General features: G+C 45.3%; 1 protein-coding gene across 1 annotated transcript in view; it reads left to right on the forward strand.

The window, feature by feature from the left end:
- Window positions 1–12,372, forward strand: part of man1b1a (mannosidase, alpha, class 1B, member 1a) — a 32,724-nt gene extending 20,352 nt beyond the window's left edge. The window contains exons 9-14 of the mRNA XM_056291199.1: window positions 122–310; window positions 1,091–1,281; window positions 1,605–1,725; window positions 2,002–2,193; window positions 4,379–4,510; window positions 9,986–12,372. Of these exons, the coding sequence (XP_056147174.1) occupies window positions 122–310; window positions 1,091–1,281; window positions 1,605–1,725; window positions 2,002–2,193; window positions 4,379–4,510; window positions 9,986–10,195 (1,035 nt within the window). The 3' untranslated portion in view covers window positions 10,196–12,372. The remainder of the gene's footprint in view (window positions 1–121; window positions 311–1,090; window positions 1,282–1,604; window positions 1,726–2,001; window positions 2,194–4,378; window positions 4,511–9,985) is intronic.
- The last annotated feature ends 10,424 nt before the right edge of the window (window positions 12,373–22,796 follow it).

The following is a 22,796-nucleotide window of genomic DNA, read 5'->3' on the forward strand; positions in this document are numbered from 1 at the left end:
AACCCCCTCCCCCAAAAAAAGAGCAGCATTAATTTAAATGGATTCAGAGATGCTTTGTTCTTGAAGGAAAAAAAGTTTAGTTTATTCAGTTTTATTCTCCTTCATTTTTTTTTTCTTCCAGAAAGACATAGGGTCCAGATTGATGCCGGCCTTCAAAACACCTTCCAAGATTCCTTTTTCAGACGTCAACATTGGGAAGGGCACGGCCCACCCTCCTCGCTGGACATCGGACAGCACCCTCGCTGAAGTCACAAGCATCCAGCTGGAGTTCAGAGAGCTCAGCCGCCTCACACAGGACCCAGAATACCAGGTCAGAGCCGCCTCACACAGGACCCACAATACCAGGTCAGAGCCGCCTCACACAGGGCCCACAATACAAGGTCAGAGCACCAGAAACCGCTCCATGTAACTGTCTCATGTCTGCAAGCACTTTGAAATCCTATAGTTTTTATTGCCTCAAGAGCTGAAATGAAATGCCATGACAGCTGTGTCTTTTTTTTTGTTGCTTTTATTTGTGTCTTTAGTAATAAGCCAAATCAAAATAAATACAAAAGGACGCTTACTTATGAGAATGTATTAAAAATTGGTAATGGAAGAGGGTTCAATGTAGGATATCCCTACTCCCTGGATAGAGGTACGTTGTGAGGACAGAGGTTTGTGGGTCACTGAAAACTACTGGGTGCTCCAGTTTACCCCACCATCAAAAAGACATGCATGTAAGGGTTAGTACTCCTGTCTGTGCCCCTGACCGAGGCATGGCAAGACAAACTGGAGTTGGTCCCTGGGTGCTGCACGGCGGCTGCCCACTGCTCCTAGCTACACAGCTGGGATGGGTTAAATGCAGAGTGGAATTTCCCCACGGGAAAATTATCTCAAATGTAAAAAAAAATATTGATATTGTGTAAAATTCCCATGAGTATCATTTTCCATATCGCCCAATCACGTTTTCAACTATATAGCTGAACATACCATGCCTAACCTTAACACAAACACTTGCATTCACCAATTGGGTCCAGTTCCATAACCCCAGAAGCAGGAACAGATGTCAAGCTCTCCCGGTAACCTGATGTGTCTTTCCTCCTCCTTCCAGGAGGTGGTGAATGAGGTAATGAAGCTGGTGCACAAGTTGCCAGGGAAGTACGATGGCTTGGTGCCAATGTTTATCAACACCAACAGTGGCCAGTTCACCCACAAAGGAGTCTTCACGCTGGGTGCGAGGGCAGACAGCTACTACGAGTACTTGCTTAAACAGTGGATCCAGGGAGGCAAGACAGAAGACGAGTAATAATGATTTTTTTCCCCCGCATAGGATGTTACTCTGTGCTCTCTAGTAAGAGGAGAATTTTGGAAGGTCAGAAAGAAACACAACTTCCCCTTCGTACAATCCCAATCTCTTTAATTATTAAGTGCGCTGAAGTCCCAGCCACAGAGACACTAAGAACTTACTTTTACAGGGGTTTTATAGTTTTTCCACAGTCAGTGCATGACATTATATTGACACTGACCTACATAAATGCTATCAAGCTGTATGGTATGATTAAAGCTGCACCAGATCACATCAGGTTTATGTTAGCTAAAGTTGTTGGTTTTTGTGCATTTTGCAGCCTGCTAGAAGACTACATCCAAGCAATTGAGGGGGTGAAAAAGCACCTTTTGAGACAGACAGGGCCCAGCAGCCTAACCTTTGTTGGAGAACTGTCCCACAACCGATTCAACCCCAAGATGGTAAGGCCGATGCTCCTCATACGTATGTACTCCAACTAAACAGACCCTGTAAAGAGGCCGCATGACTGCTTTGTCAAATGAAATCGGTCCGTCTTCTCTTGTTCAAACAGTATGTGTACACATTCATGTGCCGTCCTTCTTGCACTTAGTCAGTCAAATAGTCAAATCAAATCCAGTTACTAATTTCCCAGATTTCCTCCCCTCGTCTTTTTTCCCTTTCTGTCCATCTAATCCTGCCTCTTTCCTACCCCCTTTTCATCTTTTTTATACTCTCAGGACCACCTGGTATGCTTCCTACCAGGGACTCTGGCTCTCGGAGCCCACAATGGCCTCCCTGGGGATCATATGGATCTGGCTAAACAGCTGATGGAGACCTGTCACCAGATGTATGCACAGATGGAAACGGGGCTGAGCCCTGAGATCGTCCAGTTCAACCTACAGCCCCGTGGACGTGATGTTGAGGTCAAGGTGAGGTTATAAAAGCCACAGCTACAACTCAGTTTTGGGGTTTATTTCTTTGAGGGGGGACAACAAGATGGCGTATAAAGGGTTATACTTACATTTACTTTATTTTTCCTTAATTACAGTGATGTTCCTGTAACTTCAGTATGCTTCTGTTATTTGCTCTTGTTTAAGAAATATTTCTGAATTCAGGAAAATGTGTGATGATTATGATGGAGTAGGGGTGTAAATGAAGTTGGCAAATGACAGTATCAGTGTTCAAATTACAGTCCGTTATTTGGAATATATTGTCTTTTAACTTCATGTTCAGTTGACTTTGAAACTAAGTAATCCAAAGTAGCTAAAAGAAATTAGAATTCACTACTGAGTTCAAGTATTCCAGGAAATGCTCATTACAGATGCACGGAGCTGATCTGTAATTTGTAATTGAACATTGCAGTATAACTTTTCATACTCTAGTTAAATGTCACCATATATTTCACCAAGATCCCTGGGTTTTTCAAAATGTGAGCTATTTTGTATTCTTCTCTCTGTTGCTGCCTAAATTGTCCTTACCAAAATATATGCGCTGCCTCTGGCTCTAATTATGTTTCCTTTTCTATATGCAAAATATTATACAGCAATTGTTGGCTGTTATTACCCTCCTGTCATTTAAGCACTCATATAGTGAATTGAATTTTAGAACTGCACATTAGTAGTTTTTCTTGGGTTCGTTGCAAGTTGTTAGTTTTCAAGTCCGATATTTCCTATAAAACAAACACCAAAGTCCCAATAAAGAAAAGAATCAAGGAGCCTAAAGGAAATAAAAACTCGTGAATAAAATATGATTAAAATAACAATCTGAATAAAATTAGTTCTGTGGGTGAAATGAAAGGCAGTTTACTCCTCTGAACTCAATATACTGTAATGTTTCTTGATACCGACAAAGCGAGTTAGAGCTCATCCAGTGGGCTGTCCTAAAGCCAAGGGTCCCTGATGACCACAACCTGATGACCTTCTATCCTGAGCCTAGCTTTCTGACCAAGGATCTCAAACTTTCCCCTGGCTTGTGAGGAATTCAAAAGTATTTAATATACATCGGGGTTGAACCCATCCACAGTGGCTATCAAAAGTAATCCATGACATCTTAAAAGGAAACCAAAACTCACAGGTAGCCAGCTCAGTTCTGTAGGGGAGATGTATTCCCTATTCTTAGCTCTAGTAATGCGAGCTGACGCTTATCAGTGTTGACTGATTTTTCTTTTTTGTGAGGCTAATTTTTTTTTTTTTTTAAATTGGCCATCTGGGTAGCGTAGCTGTCTATTCTGTTGCCTACCAATATTGGGATCGCTGATTCGAATCCCTGTGTTGTCTCCGGCTTGGTCGGGCGTCCCTACAGACACAATTGGCCGTGTCCGCGGGTGGGAAGCTGGATGTGGATATGTGTCCTGGTCACTGCACTAGTGCCTCCTCTGGTCAGTCGGGGGCACCTGTTGAGGGGGGAGGGGGAACTGGGGGGAATAACGTGATCTTCCCACGCACTATATCCCCCTGGCGAAACTCCTCACTGTCAGTTGAAAAGAAGTGGCTGGCGACTCCACATGTATTGCAGGAGGTATGTGGTAGTCTGCAGCCCTCCTCAGCTCAGCAGGGGGGGTGGAGCAGTGACCGGGACGACTCGGAAAATTGGGGTATTTTGCCGGATACAATGGGTGGGTGGGTGGGGGGGGGTCCAAAAAAATAAAAAAAATGTGAAATTAAGGTGTCACCTGGCCCAAAGACAACATATAAATGAAAAAGAAAACAAAAATAAAATGTCAGGATTGTGCCTTGTGGGATTCCACATTTAAAAAGTACCAAGTCAGAAAAAGAATTTGTGAGATGATCAATTAAAAGAGCACGAGTATTGTGTCAAAAGCAGTGGAAACGCCCAGAACACTAATGGTACAACCACAGGCATCTAAGCTCAGGTAAAGATCAATAGTAACTTTTTTTAGAGGAACATTATCTCTCTACAATTACATAATTGTAGAGCTATAGTGAGCCGCGAAATCTGACTAAAACTTGTCATAAAAAGTATATTTTATTAAAAATGTTGTCCACTGATTATTAAATACTTTCTCTAAAACTTTGGAAAGAACCTGCATATTGAATTTTGGTCTTTAATTGGTTTTGAAATCCACAACTGCTTACTGACTCACCTTCCCAACAGCCTGCAGACAGACACAACCTGCTGCGACCAGAAACGGTGGAAAGTCTGTTCTACATGTACAGGTTCACCAAGGACACCAAGTACAGAGACTGGGGCTGGGACATGTTACAAAGCTTCAACAAGTACACAAAGGTACAGTCAAATGACACCCTGTCCATCCCTCCAGGTTCCTCATGCCATGTTTGGTTTGTGTGCCCAGAAATTGTGAAGCGTTTAACAAAGCCACTTCTAGATCCACACCTATTGACCCATTAGCGCACAATCACTTTTGTCTCTCTCCCAGCCTTACCAAGATTTTAGATGAGGTGAAACCATGAAGGGACATCAACTAATCATCATTTCTGAGTAAAAAAACAAAACAAAAAACTAACGGATTCTAATGGAACTGAACAGAACTATTTCTTGCACATTGACATTTAGTTCCAGTGCCCTTTACAAAAGAGCCATTGACATCAATAGCTCTGATTACGACTCCAAAGAGGCTAAATATCTGAGTTTCATCACCAGCCATTCAGACTAGCTTGGTCTAGTCAGAAAGGCATGAACTGATGAAGCCTCTTGGATAAGAGACGAAACGTCTTCACGGATATATAACCAAGTCCAGTTGCACTTGATTCAATTCCTTTGGATAACTATGACCTGGATGAATGAGAACATTCACAGACTTTACAAATAGATATTGGAAACATACACTTCATTGTAAGTTCTCACAAAGGGAAACATACTGCAGGTTGTGCTAAGAGGCACTCTGCTGCCTTTTCTAGACCGCATTTGTTCAGATCATTCCTGGATCAAATAATGCTTCTGAACAAATCTCATCATTTTGTTTTCAGCATCTTTAGAGGGCTGTTTGATGTTAATTTACCTCATAAGACTATTGAAGGTTTGTGGGTTCTCAATCACAAAAAACAGCAGAAATGGACCAATGCTTTATTGCCCTAAATGGCAAATCTCATTCACCAGGAACCAATAAAATCTGTGATAAACCAAAAAAAGAACAAACAAATGTGATTAGTTCCAGGTGTAGTGCATATCCAAGCTCAATTTTTCTCCATTATCGAGTTCAATCACAAAACACTGTGGGGGTTGTTCATCAAACTTACCAGCAGGGCTAATGATGTGATAGTCAAGTCAAGTCAAGTCAATTTTATTTGTATAGCCCAATATCACAAATAGCGTCGCGGTAGGCATTCTCCCTGTTCATAAATGGGGAATGGCACCTCACTTTTACTGCTTGAGCAATTTTGATGCCACCACCTCATTTTGGTGATTTGCATGTCCCACAAGAATCATCAAAACACACCGCTGTGCTAAAATACCACCTGCTCTGGCATAGCAGTATAGTTCCAACATATGACTATCTGCCTCAGAAAAAGTTTTACTGACAAGTAAAATATCTTTAAGTTATGTTTTGTCAGTTTGCATCAGTGCTGTATTTGGAAACAGGTATTAATATGCCTTATTAAGATGCTACATTTGGTAGCATCTTATCAATCGGGTTAATATTGACCCGATTTAAGGGGCAATTGATTTGGGTTCATGACAGAAATTACAGTTACAACATTAGGGATTCACAAGGAAGAGGTTGTTTGCTAGAGGACAAAGACATTTTGTCCCAAAGATGACGACCTCTCAATGTACAAAGCTCTGCCACTGAAAATTTTCAGCTGCTTTGCCTTTCGAACCCTTCTTGTTGATCCATTGTGTTTGCACATGGCCAGGGATGATTGTGGGCTTGTTTAATATGCAACCTTTCATTTATATATTATTCAAATTCACTGGGGCCACTGCCAACAAGAATGCCATGGAAGAGTGTCTCCACAGCTGAGCTGCTGCAATGGTATCTTATGAATGAGCTCAGATTACTGTGTCATGGATTTTTACTGTCCAAAAGTTATGAAAATTGGTCTGTATGTCCGTTGTAGGATTCTTTTACTATTACATTGACACATTATTTTCTTACAAGTGTAATCCCAAAAGCTGAATCAGTTCATCTGGACACAACGTTTAGCGAGAGAAACGTTACATCACTCAATGTTAGCTGACTGCAGGTATCCCCAACCTTATAAACAGCACAGTTGCATAACAACCAAAACCAGCGATCAGTTTGATATGCAAATTGATGCGACCATTACAATGGCCTTGTGTATTATTCACATAGGACTGGGGAATAGTTGCATTCACATTATTGTAAGATGGTGACAGATATACTCATAGCCATAGCACCCCCCCCCCCCAGTTCAGGAATGGTCATTCCCTCTTCACATAGATGGCCTCTTTGACTCCCTGTTCAAACCAGCGTCCCTCTCTTTCAAGGATGTGCACATCCTCATCCTTGAAAGAGTGGCCACTGGCCTGTAGATGGGTGTAGGCTGCGGAGTCCTGGCCTGACAAGGTAGCTCTTCTGTGTTGTGCCATCCTCTTCTCCAGCATCTGATTGGTTTTCCCGATGTACAAGTCACGGCAATCCCCCCGGCACTTAACAGCGTTCACTGTGTTACTCTGGGACCCACTGCTTGGGGGGAACCAGTTTCTGGCCCAGTGTGTTCTGGGGTTTGAAAGCAGCTGGCACGGGATGTTTGAAAAATATGCGTCTCAACTGTTTCGACTCTCCCGCCACATACGGAACCACAACTGGTTATCCACTGAGGCAGCTGTTGTCCTTCTCCTCTCTTTGATAAGCTGTTGCACTGTTTGGGCATCTTCCTGGCTTTGACAAATGCCTGGTTAGATAACCACATTTACCCAGGGCCTGTTTAATGTTGGATTTCTTCCCTTCCCCGGCCACTGTGTCAGTGGGGATGTTGTCGGTTCGGTGGTGCAGCATCCTGATAATTCCTAGTTTGTGCTCCAGTGGATGATGAGAGTCAAACCTTAAGTACTGATCAGTATGCGTTGGTCTATGGTAAACATCAACAATCAAATGTCCCCCATCACCAGTTGCAATTTCACTGTCTAAGAAGGCTAACCTGTCGTTTTTCACATCCTTCCTGGTGAACTTGATGTGGTTGTCCACAGAGTTAATGTGGTCGGTGAAATGTGGTACATCCTGAGATTTAATTTTAACCCGGGTGTCATCCACAAATCTAAACCAATGGCTCAGTGGTGTCCCAGGATAGGACATCAGAGCCCTCTTTTTCACTTCCTCCATATACCAGTTGGCAACCATAGGTGAAATTGGGGAACCCACAGCACACCCATGCTTAAGCCTATAGTGCTGCCCCCTGTATGTAAGTATGTGGACTGAAGACACAGCTTCAGGGGCAGACACTCTTGGTCAGTGTTAAAGGTAGTCCTGTTTCTAAGGGTGGGGTCACCCTGTAATGTCATACAGACTACCTCCACTGCTTCATCAACAGGAATGCATGTGAAGAGAGACGTGACATCATAAGAGACCATTGTTTCATCCCCCTCCATAATGATGTCCCTCATCTTATCCACAAAATCAATTGTGCTTTGAATGTGATGTTCAGTACTACCTACCATCAGGTTAAGAATAGATGCCAGAAATAGGTCACTGACTTGCTTATACTATCAATAGGCCATAATGGCACATCCTGTTTATATATCTTGGGTAAACCATCCAGACTAGGTGTAGCTTCCTCTTGGTATAATCTGTGGTACAAAATTCTGTCAATAGCATTGTCCTGTTCTGACAGCTTCAGACAATCTATCAACTTTTTTCCTGTAACCACTGTCTGGATCTGTTTTCAGGGGCTCATAAGTATTTATGTCGCTGAGTAACATCATAACTTTCTCATGATTGTCTGTCTGGTTTAATAAAACAGTGCATATACCTTTATTCGCCGGAAGAATAATGATGTTATTGTCCTTACTGAGAGTTGTTAGTGCGTCCTTCTCGTCTCTGCTGACGCTGACGGCTTCACATTGCTGAGGCAGGCTGAAACTTTCATCCGCGGTTGCTCTGCTTGCAGGTCTGTGATGTTGTTGTTTCGGATCGCCGATTCCATGGCTGTGATCAGTTCCGCTAGCGGGACTTGTCTCGGTTTGACAGCAAAATTCAACCCCCTTAGCAAGGATGTCTTTCTCCGCCTGGATGAGTTGTCTGTTGGACAGATTGTTCACCCACTTGTCCACATCGCCGGCGCTTGTCTGGCATCTGTCTCTCTGTCTGCCTGCCGTTTAGGGCACCATCTGTTGTCTGCCAATGTCTCTGACATACAGCAAGTAGGTAGAACTTCTTTCCATGTTGTGCTTGACAAGCCTTCTTCATAGTATCTTATCTTCTCTAGCTTGAGATGTTGCATTGTCTCTTGATCTAATGAGAGCATGTAGGGGGTGGGAAAGGGTCTTTCCACCTAAACAGGTGACTTATACTGTTCAGGTGGAAAGACCCTTTCCCACCCCCTACACACCCTCACTGGATCAAGAGACTATGCAACATCTCAAGCTAGAGAAGATACTATCTCCAAGGGTCTGTTCTGAGAGTCTATGTAATTTGGCAGCATTTCCTGAAATACGTAGAAAATATGGAAGCAGAGACTATAACCCCATAATATGCACAAACTTCTGACTTGTTGTGTTGCTGTGTATTTGGCTGGGTTTTTTTTTCTATGTGCTTCTACTCTTTGGCAAGACTATAAAATGGCTGACTAATTTAGTGGTGCAGGTCTGGTAGGTGGGGGGAACTTGGGATTGGGTTGGATGTGGTGTACTGTTTGTGTTTAGTATACTCTGAAAATCTGTAATAAAAAAGACCTTGCAATAAAAAAAAGCCTTCTTCATGAACCCAATCACATGTTGGAAAGTGGTTTGTTCTAGACACGACGCAAGTCTCTGTTGGATCTACTCCTCTGGCTTTCAGAGCATCGATGGTACAATTAAGTTTGTCTCACCCGTTCGTTCAGCAGCTGGCTCGGTGCCTTCTGGAGGATCTTGCTAGCTCGGTGACCCTTAACAGAAGATTTCATTCGCAGGCTCTTAGGTGTAATCCCACTCTGTCTGCACCCCGAGGCTGAATCCCAGGTGGTTCCTGTAGTCTTCTATTTAGTGTACCCTTCACTCATACTCACGTACAAGTTTAAGGCAGTCCTTGCCGAAATGAGTCAAGTTGTCTTGATGCATGCTCAGTAATCCAGGTAAGGAAATCCAAGAAAGTTGAATCAGTTCATCTGGACACGACATTTAGTGGGAGACATCATCAGTCTCACCTGACTGCAGGTATCCCACCCCTTATAAACAACGCAGTTGCATAACGACCGAAACCGGCACAGTTGCATCACAACCGAAACCAGCAATCGGTTTCATAAGCAAATTGCCGAGACCATCAATCCTCTGTGAATAGTACACGAGTGATGAGTGATGAAACATTTCTCCAACTAAACATTGTGTCCAGATGAACTGATGCAACTTTGTGGGATTTCCTTACCTGGGTTATTGAGCATGCATCAAGACATTACCAGTGTAATATTCAGGGTTTGAGACTCCATGGTAAGAGACTCACAATTAAAGGATTTATCTTATTTGTGATATTTAGTTTTTGCTCCTTGCACACTATGTGGGAGATTCTTATTGTTTCCTATAATGCAGATATCTATATGTCTCATGTTTATTTGACCCGCTTTCCTTTTGTCCCTCTCTGTCAAGGTATCCAGTGGTGGCTACACTTCCATCAACAACGTCCGGGACCCTGTGAACCCAGGACCCCGGGACAAGATGGAGAGTTTTTTTCTGGGTGAGACTCTGAAGTACTTCTATCTTCTCTTTTCTGATGACACGGAGCTGCTAAGTTTGGACAAGTATGTCTTCAACACCGAGGCCCACCCTTTCCCCATATGGCCGTCCCCTCCCAAGTGACACGTTGCCATAGAAGAGTTGTCTCAAAACAGCCATCCTGCAGAGTCCTGTGTTCATCCAGGGTGTCTCAACAAATCAGAGCCTCTTTCTGGAATTGTCCGAACCAGAATGGTGTGTTGAGAACATTACAACTATGCCATCCACAGGTACTTTGGTGTGTTTCCACATGAGGAAACTTATTTTTGGGGTTTCTTTTGTTTGTTTGTTTTTTTTTCTAATTGAAAGAGGTCTGAAATAGAGCTGGTCTCTAAACAAAATGATTTTTTTCTTCCTTTTGTTCTGAAAGTTAAATGTACAGAGCTGGCCAGCAAGGAAAAGTAATTTTGCTGCTAACAACAAAACCAGATGTGGGCCAGTGCCATTCTGTCGTTGTGTCGGGGGATAGTGATGACGTCACATTTCAGCTGGACAGGACTTACGGTAGCAGCTATGTCCTACCCCTGGCTTTTGTTTTGCTATGTGAGATGAAGTTCCTTCCTACCTGTAGGTGTCACATCTAGGTAGGGGTCTGTCACCAAAGTGGAGGGAATGATTCGATAATTATGGTGAATTGCATTTTGGCGGTCTCATCCCTTGGTTACTGTCATTTAACTGGTCTTAAAGTGCACTAATCATCAGGTCCATGGAACGTGTTCAGTGTACCGCAAACCCAGAGAGACTGCTCGGACTTCGCCTCTGTATCTTGTCGGACCTCATCCAGCTCACTGGTTCAGGTAGAAAACCTAAAGTGATGTTTATCAGTAACTAGCCATTTATTTGGTAAGCATCTAGCTAGGTGGATATTAACACTAAATCAAATTAAATTCGCCCTAATGCACTTTTTTATCAAACTTTGGAAATGTGTGGGTTAACCTTACATGAAACCGGTCATATTGTCCATTAAGAAGGGGACTATATAATTCCCAGTTCATCCATCCATCCATCCATCCATCCATCCATTATCTGAACCGCTTATCCTGCTCTCAGGGTCGTGGGGATGCTGGAGCCTATCCCAGCAGTCATTGGGCAGCAGGTGGGGAGACACTCTGGACAGGCCGCCAGGCCATAACAGGGCAATTCCCAGTTCATTTGCTGTGAACATTTGGTATGACCCTTCCAGGCCATTTGACTTTCCCTGAACATTTTAGAGATATATTTAGACATTGACTCCCAGATAAAATCCCTAGTTAACATGTGCATATTTGGTCGGGTGCTGAGAGAATGTGTGGCCATTCGGCTTCAGATAACCATTACTGTTAACACGCCGGACCAGTTGAAGGATCCCACTGTGAAAAAAAAGGGTTTGCACTTCCACTCAAGTGAATGTGGTAATGTGGTGCAAAACTTACTGCGTGCAGTTGATCCCAGATGCAGTGTTTTCTCCACATTACTTTATAGTTGACACTATGGTGATAGTTGTAATAAGTGGCACCAAGCACAACAAACCCTGCGACGTCACTCTCCTGAACTTTCAACACTACCAATCTCCCCAAACATTGCATTTGTCACTACGGCAATAGATAAGACTATAGCTTTTACATAAAAAAACAAACATTTTGGTGTCAATTTGAAGTAAATCGAGCCATTTTTGACCATGTTTGAAAGTTATGGTTTCAAAACACAATTTTGACCTCGGCCATGACCTCGGCCTAGTTACCTCAAATCTGGTCGACCACCTCTACTGAAGGATATCTGTCATTTGTTGCAGCCAATTTCTCTGTCAAGCTGTTTAAAGACAAACAATCAGCACCAGAAGCAAAATTCTTTTGGGCGGGGTAAAAATGCTGTCCTCTGGATACTCAGTCATAACAGAAAAAAAATATTTAAGCAATTAGGTGGATAATTTATGTTGCACTGCATTTTCTTTTTCACTTGCAGTGGTTTTAGTACTGGTAGCGTTATTGTTCTGGTGATGGAGCACATCTGACAGACTGGAGGAAACGAGCACACGCTGAGTTTGAATTTTTTTTTAAATTGCTGAGTTGAAGGCCCTGAACAGTCGTATTTATTTGTTTCGATGATGAATGTTGGCATTTGTACTCTGAATTTCATTTGTTTTCATTTGTTAATTTGAGAGATGTGAGCACTTGTCGGTGAGTCGAAACCTACTGTTCAACATAAATGTATGAAGGATTCACTTAAGGCCGCCGTGCGGTCTTAATTATTAGATGAAAATAAAGCAGTTTGTCCTCACAAGATCAACGCAATTTAAGTAAACAGCTTTTGTTTAACTTGCTCTTAATTTATGAGAAGTTCTTGTTTAATGTGATTGTAAATGTGGACCCATCCGGCAGTCATCTTTGCACGCCGCTTAAACCTGCAAAAAAACAGAAATTCTGGATTATTCTCTTCGTACTTTAATTAGCTCAGTTTATTACTGCATATCCATCAGTCAGTTATCAATGCAGACCAGTGTACTGGTTTATTTCCATAAGAAAAATATGAACAAAATAATCACCTGAAAGAGCAAACACTCTAGGTGCTATGTCATGTAGGAGGCCCACAAGGAGCAGATTGGGCAACCCACAAATTATTGTCTTCATTGTTTTGCGATGACAATGCATCTCTATTCAAAAATCGTTTTATCTAACGTCCATCCATCCATCGATTATCCAAACCGCTTATTCTGCTCTCAGGGTCGCAGGCATGCTGGAGCCTATCCCAGCAGTCATTGGGAGGCAGGCAGGGAGACACCCTGGACAAGCCACCAGACCATCACACAGGGCTGACTTTTTATCTTACCTTGTCAATCAAAATGTCAGTTTTTCCTCCTTTATGTGGTAAAAAGGCAGATAATACAGTCTTGGTTTAACCCATCTTCTCCCGTGTTAACTTTGCCTGCTTGTTGGCCCTGAAGCATAGTTGGGAGTGCGCTGGTTTCTTTGGACTAATTTAGCCTGGCTCGTAGCTGGGAACTAGCCTTCACAGTACTGACTGATCTGCTGATGAAGGATGCTGGCGAGACGTTGTGGTGGCGTTCACGAACAGGAAATTTATTTCCTGTGCAACAGTGAACACAATTCACAGCCTTATAACACTGTTATGCTCCCCGTGTTACCTTCGGCTTGGTCGGGCGTCCCTATAGACACAGTTGGCTGTGTCTGCTGGTGGGCAGCCGGATGTGGGTATGCGTCCTGGTTGCTGCACTAGCGCCTCCTCTGGTCGGTCGGGGCGCCTGTTTGAGGGGGAGGGGGAACTGGGGGGAATAGCGTGATCCTCCCACGTGCTACGTCCCCATGGGGAAACTCCTCACTGTCAAGTGAAAAGAACCAGCTGGCGACTCCACATGTATCGAAGGAGACATTTGGTAGTCCGCAGCTCTCCCCGGATCAGCAGAGGGGGTGGAGCAGCGACCGGGATGGCTCAGAAGAGTGGGTTAATTGGCCGGATACATCCATCCATTATCCGAACCGCTTATCCTGCTCTCAGGGTCGCAGGGATGCTGGAGCCTATCCCAGCAGTCATTGGGCGGCAGGCAGGGAGACACCCTGGACAGGCCACCAGGCCACTGGGGAGAAAAGTGGGGGGGGGGACACTGTTATGCTGTGCCCTGAGCTTATCTGGACACTTTTACACTGCCTATTATCACCCACTGACCGTAGCATGTAGCATGTACTTTTCATTCATGCACACGAGCAAGATCTAACTTTTTTTTTTTTAACAACACACAAACTACGTCACACCCACACAGCTTACTCTCAAGGCCGCCGTCCTTAAAGGGGAAGGCTTGGCCGGTAACACTACTCCCACTCTGAGTGATGATTAAACCCTTAACGTCACTCCAGCATTGATAGGAAAACATAAGAACATTATTATACTAAAACCTTACCCATAACAAGGTGAATAGGTCCTCCTCCAGTGGAAAACGACTTCAGGAGAAGGGGCAATGTCCATAAAATATCCATGAACACACACTGCATTTCCTCCTATGTTAATATAACCAATCGGCCAAAACATAACATCCGAACACATACTGAGGAGAGGGTGATGCTGCTAACTGAACCACTTAACATTTGTCAAGCAAATGTTAAACAATTCCTCGTCCCCTTTTCGTCTTTCGTTTACTCACATACCTACTGCAATCTCGACAGTTACTCAACACGCACAAGGTGTCAAAGCACTAGCATGCAGCCCATCAGTATCCAGAGTACCTGTTAGTACAGCTAACTAACTAAAGTAGGCCCATGAGATGTAAAACAGTATACATCTCAACCGTCACAGGACAGTTAAACTACAACTTGCAATGTTGCAGTTCCTTGACTCAGGTGAAGTTCTTCTTTCAACCCAGTCACTGAACATGGCAAGTGCTCTGCAGATCCTCTGGGGTCTCTGAAGAGGTGTGGAGTTAATAAGAGGACACTGGACACTGGGTGCCAGCCTCATCCAACTGAAGCCAAGTGGGGCTGTCAGGAAGCTGGCTGCTGCTCAGTGAAGCTGGTGGCAAAGAGTAGAGGCCCTGGGGAGCCCCAGCAGCAGTATTCTCAGTCTATGACACTATGTCTCACAGATTGAGGGGACCGATGTCTGGGTCAGCAGAGCTTCTGTCTGATGCTGGGGGTGGCCCCTCTACTGGTGCCCACGTGTCGGGGCTCTGGAAGACCCAGCTGTTGTCCAGCAGAGTCCTGGAATGGTAAGGCTTGAGCTTGTCATGATGGACTACTTGATTTTTGCCCTCTGGCTCTTTTGGATACAGTAGACCAAGTCTTCCAGCAAGCCTACAATGAAGTACGGACCCTCGTAGGAAGGCAAAAACTTGTCCTCTGCATCTTCCTGTCACACCAGGCACCTGCATGTCCACCCTCACTACATCCATAAACCTCCTCTTTGGCCTTCCTCTTTTCTTCTTCCCTGGCAGCTTCATATTCAGCATCCTTCTCCCAATATACCCAGCATCTCTCCTCCACACATGTCCAAACCATCTCAATCTTGCCTCTCTTGCTTTGTCTCCAAACCATCCAACCTGAGCTGTCCCTCTAATATACTGGTTTCTAATCCTGTCCTTCTTCATTACTCCCAATGAAAATCTTAACATCTTCAACTCTGCCACCTCCACCCCCGCCTCCTGTCTTTTCATCATTGCCACTGTCTCCAAACCATATAACAGAGCTGGTCTCACAACCATCTTGTAAACCTTCCCTTTAACTCTTGCTGGTACCCTTCTGTCGCAAATCACTCCTGACACTCTTCTCCACCCACTCCACCCTGCATGGACTCTATTCTTCACCTCTCTTCAGCACTCCCCATTACTTTGAACAGTTGACGCCAAGTATTTAAACTCATACACCTTCATCACCTCTACTCCTTGCATCCTCACCATTCCACTGTCCTCTTTCTCGTTCACGCATATGTATTCCATCTTATTCCTACTGACTTTCATTTCTCTTCTCTCCAGTGCATACCTCCACCTCCCCAGGCTCTCCTCAACCTGCACCCTACTCTCGCTACAGATCACAATGTCATCCGCAAGCATCATAGTCCACAGAGACTCCTGCTTAATCTCGCCCGTCAACCTGTCCATCACTATTGCAAACAAGAAAGGGCTCAAAGCCGATCCTTGATGTAATCCCATCTCCACCTTGAACCCTTTCCAACCACACACCTCACCACTGTCACACTGCCCTCATACATATCCTGCACCACTCCTACATACTTCTCTGCAACTCCCGACTTCCTCATACAATACCACACCTCCTCTCTCGGCACCCTGTCGTATGTTTTCTCTAAATCCACAAAGACACAATGTAACTCTTTCTGGCCTTCTCTATACTCCAACAACATTCTCAAAGCAAACATGTGCATGTGGCAGCAGGATCTGTGGTAAAACACTTTCCCTTCGGCATTGTAAAACTTTCTCAGTATTGACCCCATCTCTCTGATAGAACCGTTTCCACTGTACCCAGTAGGCTTTGGTGGCAAGGCTGCAGGGTGCTCAGTCAGCCCATGTTGGCTGCCTTCACACTTACTCAATCCACTTCCACATGGGTGCTATGTCTTGATTGGTCATTTGTGCTGCTTTCAACTGCTCTTGGGTCCAACCACTGAACAGGTTGGCTTGGGGTGACTCACTCACCCCGTTAATGGTCGGATGAGGCAGGAGATGATTGCGGTTGGTGCCACTGAGAGCATCTGCTACCCCCACTGGAGGTTGCTCTAGGGGGTGGGGGTATAATGAGGACCTCCTCGGCTGGACCATCAGTAAGGTTGCACTGTATCCCTTTGTGCTGACGCTGGTTGTTGCTGAGGTAGGGCTCTGGCTAGGTGACATGGATTTCAGCAGGGTCTCCTAGACAGTGCATCAGCGTTTTGGTGGTGTCTCCCTGGGGAGTGGAGCACCTGGAAGTCATACTCTGCCAGTTTCTCCAACCAGCGAGCACGTTGTTCCTGCGGCTCCCTCAACCTGGTCAACCAGCACTGGCTGCTGTGGTCAGTCCGGACAGTTATAACCTCCCAAGCAGATATTATCTGAAGTGGGAGGTGAGCTCCACTACTGCCAGGAGCTCCCGTCTGGTAGTGCAGTAGTTTTGCTCTGTAGATGACAATCTCCGACTCCCACAAGCAGAACTCTCTCCTCACCCCCTTGTATTTGGGAGAGGACTGCTTTGATTCCCCAGTCGCTGGCATCAGTGTCCAGGAAGACTTTGCCACTGTCAAAGGGGGTAGGCGAGAACAGAGGGAGGCTGGGCCGGTATCACTAGGCTGTGACTGTCACTGTATACCATATTAAGCATACACCAGTCGACATCACTTAATGGCTATTTCTATTGCCAGTTTTCTACCATGCCTGTTGAAATGTGTTCTTATCGTTTCGTGGGGTTGGTTCATTGTGGATACGGCATCGACGGTGAGGGTTTTCTAACACATTTTGAGTAAACAGGTTGATACAGCTTGGGTTTTCAATATTGGGCAAATGAACAATAAGGGCAAGCTGTGTGAATGTTTTGTGTAGATTCTTTTTAGCTTGTTACTAAATCAAAGATAAATGTCTGCAGATTGTGAATTAACCCCTGATACTTGAATGTTTATTCAGTACATGTGCCATGACACCAGGAGACTCGGTTTAAATTGGGGTCCGTCTAATTTTCAGCAGCTCTTTGTCTCTTGGTTCCTTCAAAAACCCTCTGTATGTTCCTTTAATGAAGCCTCTGAGCAGATATAACCCAAGGCCATCCCATTACAATATCTTTTCTTGCATGCTCTCGCAAGTACAATACACTTTGGTTACGGGTGAAAGGGGGTATGAATAGTGAGTTTGGGTTTTTGGTTACCAGAACTTGATATTGAGCTGACTGGAGGGGTGTATTGGTCTTTTAACTCAGCCAGGCTTACCTTTTTCCTCAAAACGTATGAGAAAAGATATCTATGTTGCTGCTCTGCCAAAATAGCATCTTTAGATATGCTACTTGGGATGGTCACGTCCCATCCTGTCTAGTGCTGAGTGGTGAATGGGGGATTTGCTCGGGGCCAGTGGAAGCAGTATCCCACCCTGCCATACACTAGCCTTAACCACGTGATATTATCCTGAAGTGATTTTTAATCTGCTGTGGTGCCTTGACTAGCCTCAACACGTGCTGTAATCAAAAACAACGTAACAGTCCCTTCCGTTGCCTACCAACATGGGGATCGCCGGTTCGAACCCCCATGTTACCTCCAGCTTGGTCGGGCATCCCTACAGACACAACTGGCCGTGTCTGCGGGTGGGAAGCCGGATGCGGGGTATGTGTCCTGGTCGCTGCAGTACCGCCTCCTCTGGTCGGTCGGGGTGCCTGTTCGGGGGGGGGGGGACTGGGAGGAATAGCGTGATCCTCCCACGCGCTACGTCCCACTGGTGAAACTCCTCACTGTCAGGTGAAAAGAAGAGGCTGGCGACTCCACGTGTATTGGAGGAGGCATGTGGTAGTCTGCAGCCCTCCCCGGATCGGCAGAGGGGGTGGAGCAGCGAGTGGGACGGCTCAGAAGAGCGGGGTAATTGGCCAAGTACAATTGGGAGAAAAAGGGGGGGAAATGAAATAAATAAATAATACCTATAGAGCCAGTCCCATATGTGCACTGAAGCTGGTGCTTTCCAAGCCATAGTGACACGGGGTAGCAGTGGAGGGGTTTAAGGTCACAGGTATGAATCCCACTGCAGCCCTGTGTGTCCATCCTTGTAAACGGTTCTCTAAACCCTCAACCGCCTCTTGATTACTTGAGTAGGATGCAGTATACAGCTTATCAAAATCTATATTTGTATTTTTGGGGATATTGTAATGAAAATATATCTCGATTCTTTCTGAAATGCGGTTCTGAAGCTAAAATGGAGCAAACTGCAGGTCCCACATTCACTTAAGTACAGTCATCTACCCCCCCCCATTATATTTGCCTCCATCTGCTTGCAGTCAGACTTAAAACTATAAAACATTCATGATCATTGTTTTTTGCCAAGCTGGTGTGTGTTTGAAGAGACTGCTGGAAACAAAGAGATGAAGGACAGGAAACGGGTCACTCATCCGAGTGTTGAGCTGACGGCGATGCTTTCTCTGTCTCACCTGCTTGGTCATTTTATATTGAACGCCCTGTTTGTGATCACTTAACATGATTGGATCTTTATTGTTATTATTATTGTTATTTTGTGTCACGCCGTGCCTCGCTAAAAGCCTCTGTTCTGCGGGAGCCAGTGTGCGACGCCGTATCAAAGCCCAGTCATCAACATTTACACTGATTTGATGAATTATTTAAAAAAATGTTGGGAGGAATATTTTGATATAGGGAAGTTGCATCAGTTTCCTCTTGGACCGCAACTTCCAGTTTCCCCCATTACAGACAGACTTGTCAGGCTCAGCACATCCACATGAAGGATGGAGGCCAGCGTTTGTGGTGTTGTTTAGACCGTTAAGAGTCACTGGAAACATTGGAGCCCAGCAAATGTGCGATTAGTTATGGTTTCACAGTTGAAACTTATTTTCTATTTTTTTTGTTTTTTTTTTGTATTTCATCATGAAGTGGTGTACCAGATGCAGCGTCTCTGCTTGTGTGCAGTAGTGTGTGAGCTCGGCCTTGGCGGTTTCTTGCCATTGTCGAAGCGCTTTTTGTCATCTTACACTGTGTGGTGTGATGTCAGCCGTGAGGTGTGTGGCACCGGAGTGAAAACGGACAGAAACATTTGAACCTTTACCTGCCAGCTGAGGGGATGAAATAAAGACTTGGTCAGTAAAGGTGAATTTAAGTTGTGTTGGTTTCTTCCACAACAAACCGTCTTTGTTACCAAAGCCTGACGGAGCGTTTTTACAGCTCGGTAGGTCACGCGGTACATAAGGAGGTGTCCCATGGGGTATTAGTTGAAATTCATCTTTCTGAATCATATCTTTATGATAGTATTTTGGGGCGGCACAGTGGCCCATTGGTTAGCGCTGTGGCCTCACAGCAAGAAGGTCCTGAGTTCAAATCCCAGATCCCTCTTTTTTTTGGACCACCCCTTTTTTTCCCCCCAGTTGTATCTGGTCAGTTGTCCCACTCTTTCTGAGCCAACCAGATCTCTGCTCCACCCCCTCTGGCGATCCGGGGAGGGCTGCAGACTCCCACATGCTTCCTCCTATACAGGTGGAGTTGCCAGCCACTTCTTTTCACCTGACAGCAAGGAGTTTCACCAGGGGGACGTAGCGCGTGGGAGGGTCACGCTATTCCCACCAGCTCCCCCCCTCCCCCCAGACAGGCGCCCCGACCGACCGACCAGAGGAGGCGCTAGTGCAGTGTCCAGGACACATACCTGCATCCGGCGTCCCACCAGCAGACACGGACCAGTTGTGTCTGTAGGGACGCCCAACCAAGCCGGAGGTAACACGGGGATTCGAACCGGCGATCCCCATGTTGGTAGGCAACAGAATAGACCACTACACTACCCGGACGCCATGTCACAGGTCCTTTCTGTGTGGAGTTTGTATGTTCTCCCCGTGTCTGCGTGGGTTTCCTTGGGCACTCCGGACATGCATGTCAGGGTTGATACTCCTGTCTGTACCCCTGACCAAGGCAATAGGGAGAAATAGCTGGAGGTGGTCCCCGGGTGCTGCACGGCGGCTGCCCACTGCTCCTAGCTACACAGCTAGCATGGGGTAAACGCAGAGAGCAAATTGCATTTGTATGTGTATACAAAATGACTAATAAAGACTTCTATTCTATTCTATTCTATTCTATTCTATTCTATTCTTTCTCAATACATATCCCCGTTCCACATACCTACTGTGTTTAGCATTGGAACACCAGGGGGCAGCAGAAACCATTGTTGTGCTCTGCAGGGGTCTCCTGATGTGCGCCACCCTGTATGAAATGTAAACGACTTTGATTATAGTAAATGTGAGCGTACACACACACACACACACACACACACACCTTATCAATATATGTGTGTGTAATCTCATATTTAGATAGATTAAATTAGGATCTGGATCTGGATCTCTGGATCCTTCCCCCTGTTATAAACCACCTTAGTGTATTAACAAGTAAGGCGTTCACACGTGCCTCCAGGAAATTGTTTGTTTGTATGATTGACATGCCGGTAGACCTGACCTGACACGCGGGCCCTTGGGCCAGTGTGACTGATGTGTGCAACACGATGAGGCTCTTTTCTCTGGGCTCGGTCATGGGGGTTTCTGATACCTGCTCTTGCACAAGTTTCCCAAAGGCCTCGCAGATTCCTTAGAGGCACGCTGACATATTCATCACAGCCTATGAGAGTATTTAACCAGACTACAAATTCAGATCACCTCACTCTGGACTATCGTTTAATGGGTAGTGAGACGAGAATTCACTTCTCACTACATGACATCAGTGCAGATCACTTCCCTCTCGCGGGGTTATCATACTTTCATTACATACTATATGTACTGCATTTAGCTTAGAATGTACACTGACACCACACTTGCCCTAATTATAATAGGAACAGGCGGCACGGTGGCGCAGTGGTCAGCGTGGTCACCTCACAGCAAGAAGGTCCTGGGTTCGAACCTTGGAGGTCGTCCCAGGTCGTCCTCTGTATGGAGTTTGCATGTTCTTCCCGTGTCCGCGTGAGCGCTCCGGTTTCCTCCCACGGTCCAAAGACATGTAGGTCAGGTGAATCGGCCGCACTAAATTGTCCCTAGGTGTGACTGTGTGGGCCCTGTGATGGCCTGGCGGCCTGTCCAGGGTGTCTCCCCGCCTGCCGCCCCATGACTGCTGGGATAGGCTCCAGCATCCCCGCGACCCCAATTGGGATAAGCGGCTTGGATAATGGATGGATAATAGGAATACCCTGCCATCCATCCATTATCTGGACCCGCTTAATCTAATTTAGGGGTGTGGTGGGCTGGAGCGTGCATTAGGTGAGATACCCTGGGAAGGTCACCAGTCCATCTCAGGACTCACACACGGGTCACTCACACCATTCACAGCTATGTACAAGGTAGAGATTCACCGTCATCTGGCATGTCTTTGGGCTGTGGGAGGAAACCGGAGTATCCAGTGGAAACCCACGTGAAAAGCGGGAGTAGCATACTAACGCCACAGAGACGGGCTGAAAATGGACCCAGCACCCTCTTGCTGTGAGGCAGCGATGCTCACCACTAATTCACTGTGCCACCCCAGCACTGTAAAATCACAACATTGTAATTGTATTGAAAATATATATTATTATAGAGCTGTAACAATAGTACCACCCCCCCTCCCACTATAGTATATATGTAGTGGAGGGGTGGACACATCCCCATCCACATCATCGATGTCAAGATGACGGCTCTTCTTCCTCCGCAGGCTGAGGAAGTCTGGCATGGACTCCAGGATACTCCGCAACTCCTAAAGATGCACCATCGAGGGCATCCTGACTGGGAGGGGTGCAGAATTTGAAGCTTTATGCATAGATTCAATAACATGTTTTTGCTAGTTATTGCTGTGCAATTTGATACCATCGCACGAATTGATGTTTGACACTGTTTTGTAATGTTTTGGTCTTGTTTGGAGAGTTAGATTTTGAGTCTCCTCCCAAGTTTGCTGTTCACTTTTGGGATGGCTTTTGAAATCAGTAGATTGTGGTTTGGCTCGGGGGCCAAGCCTGAGGCTTTTGGATCCGTCTGTCTGTTTGTCTGTCTCTCTGTGTCTGTCTCTGTCTCTCTCTCTGTCTCCCCTCGCCCTTCTTGTTCATTCACCAGAATCAGCTACTGGAAACTTCTAATTGTTGAGATTTCAGCCTGGATTTACCAGTCGCCAGCCGCCTTCCAACACAACTTGATGAATAAGTCACAAGGCCTGGGTTTTCCTTCACTGTAATTCACCCATTATCAAGAGTCTAGCCACACACAAAAATAAGCACGATTTCATGATTTTATTGAAGTTTGCTAATCTTTGAAAATGTCCTGCTTGTTAGGGATGGTTCTGTTTAACCATTATTAAATCTCTTTCATCAAATATTTAAGATTTTTTCCCCCTTTAAATAAAAAAGGAAACTTCTTCAAATGTGCTCTCAGCTTTAGAGTTTAATAAATGTGCCCAGACACTGGGTGAGATACAAGGATTCAAACAATTTACCTTACACCATCCATCCATCCTGAAGTGTGGGGCTACTTTCTCCATCTGGCCATGGGTCAGAGGACAACAACGATGACCTGACAGGTCATCCATA

This window comes from Lampris incognitus, chromosome 12 (genome assembly GCF_029633865.1).
Source record: "Lampris incognitus isolate fLamInc1 chromosome 12, fLamInc1.hap2, whole genome shotgun sequence".
Classification (NCBI taxonomy): Eukaryota; Metazoa; Chordata; class Actinopteri; order Lampriformes; family Lampridae; genus Lampris; species Lampris incognitus.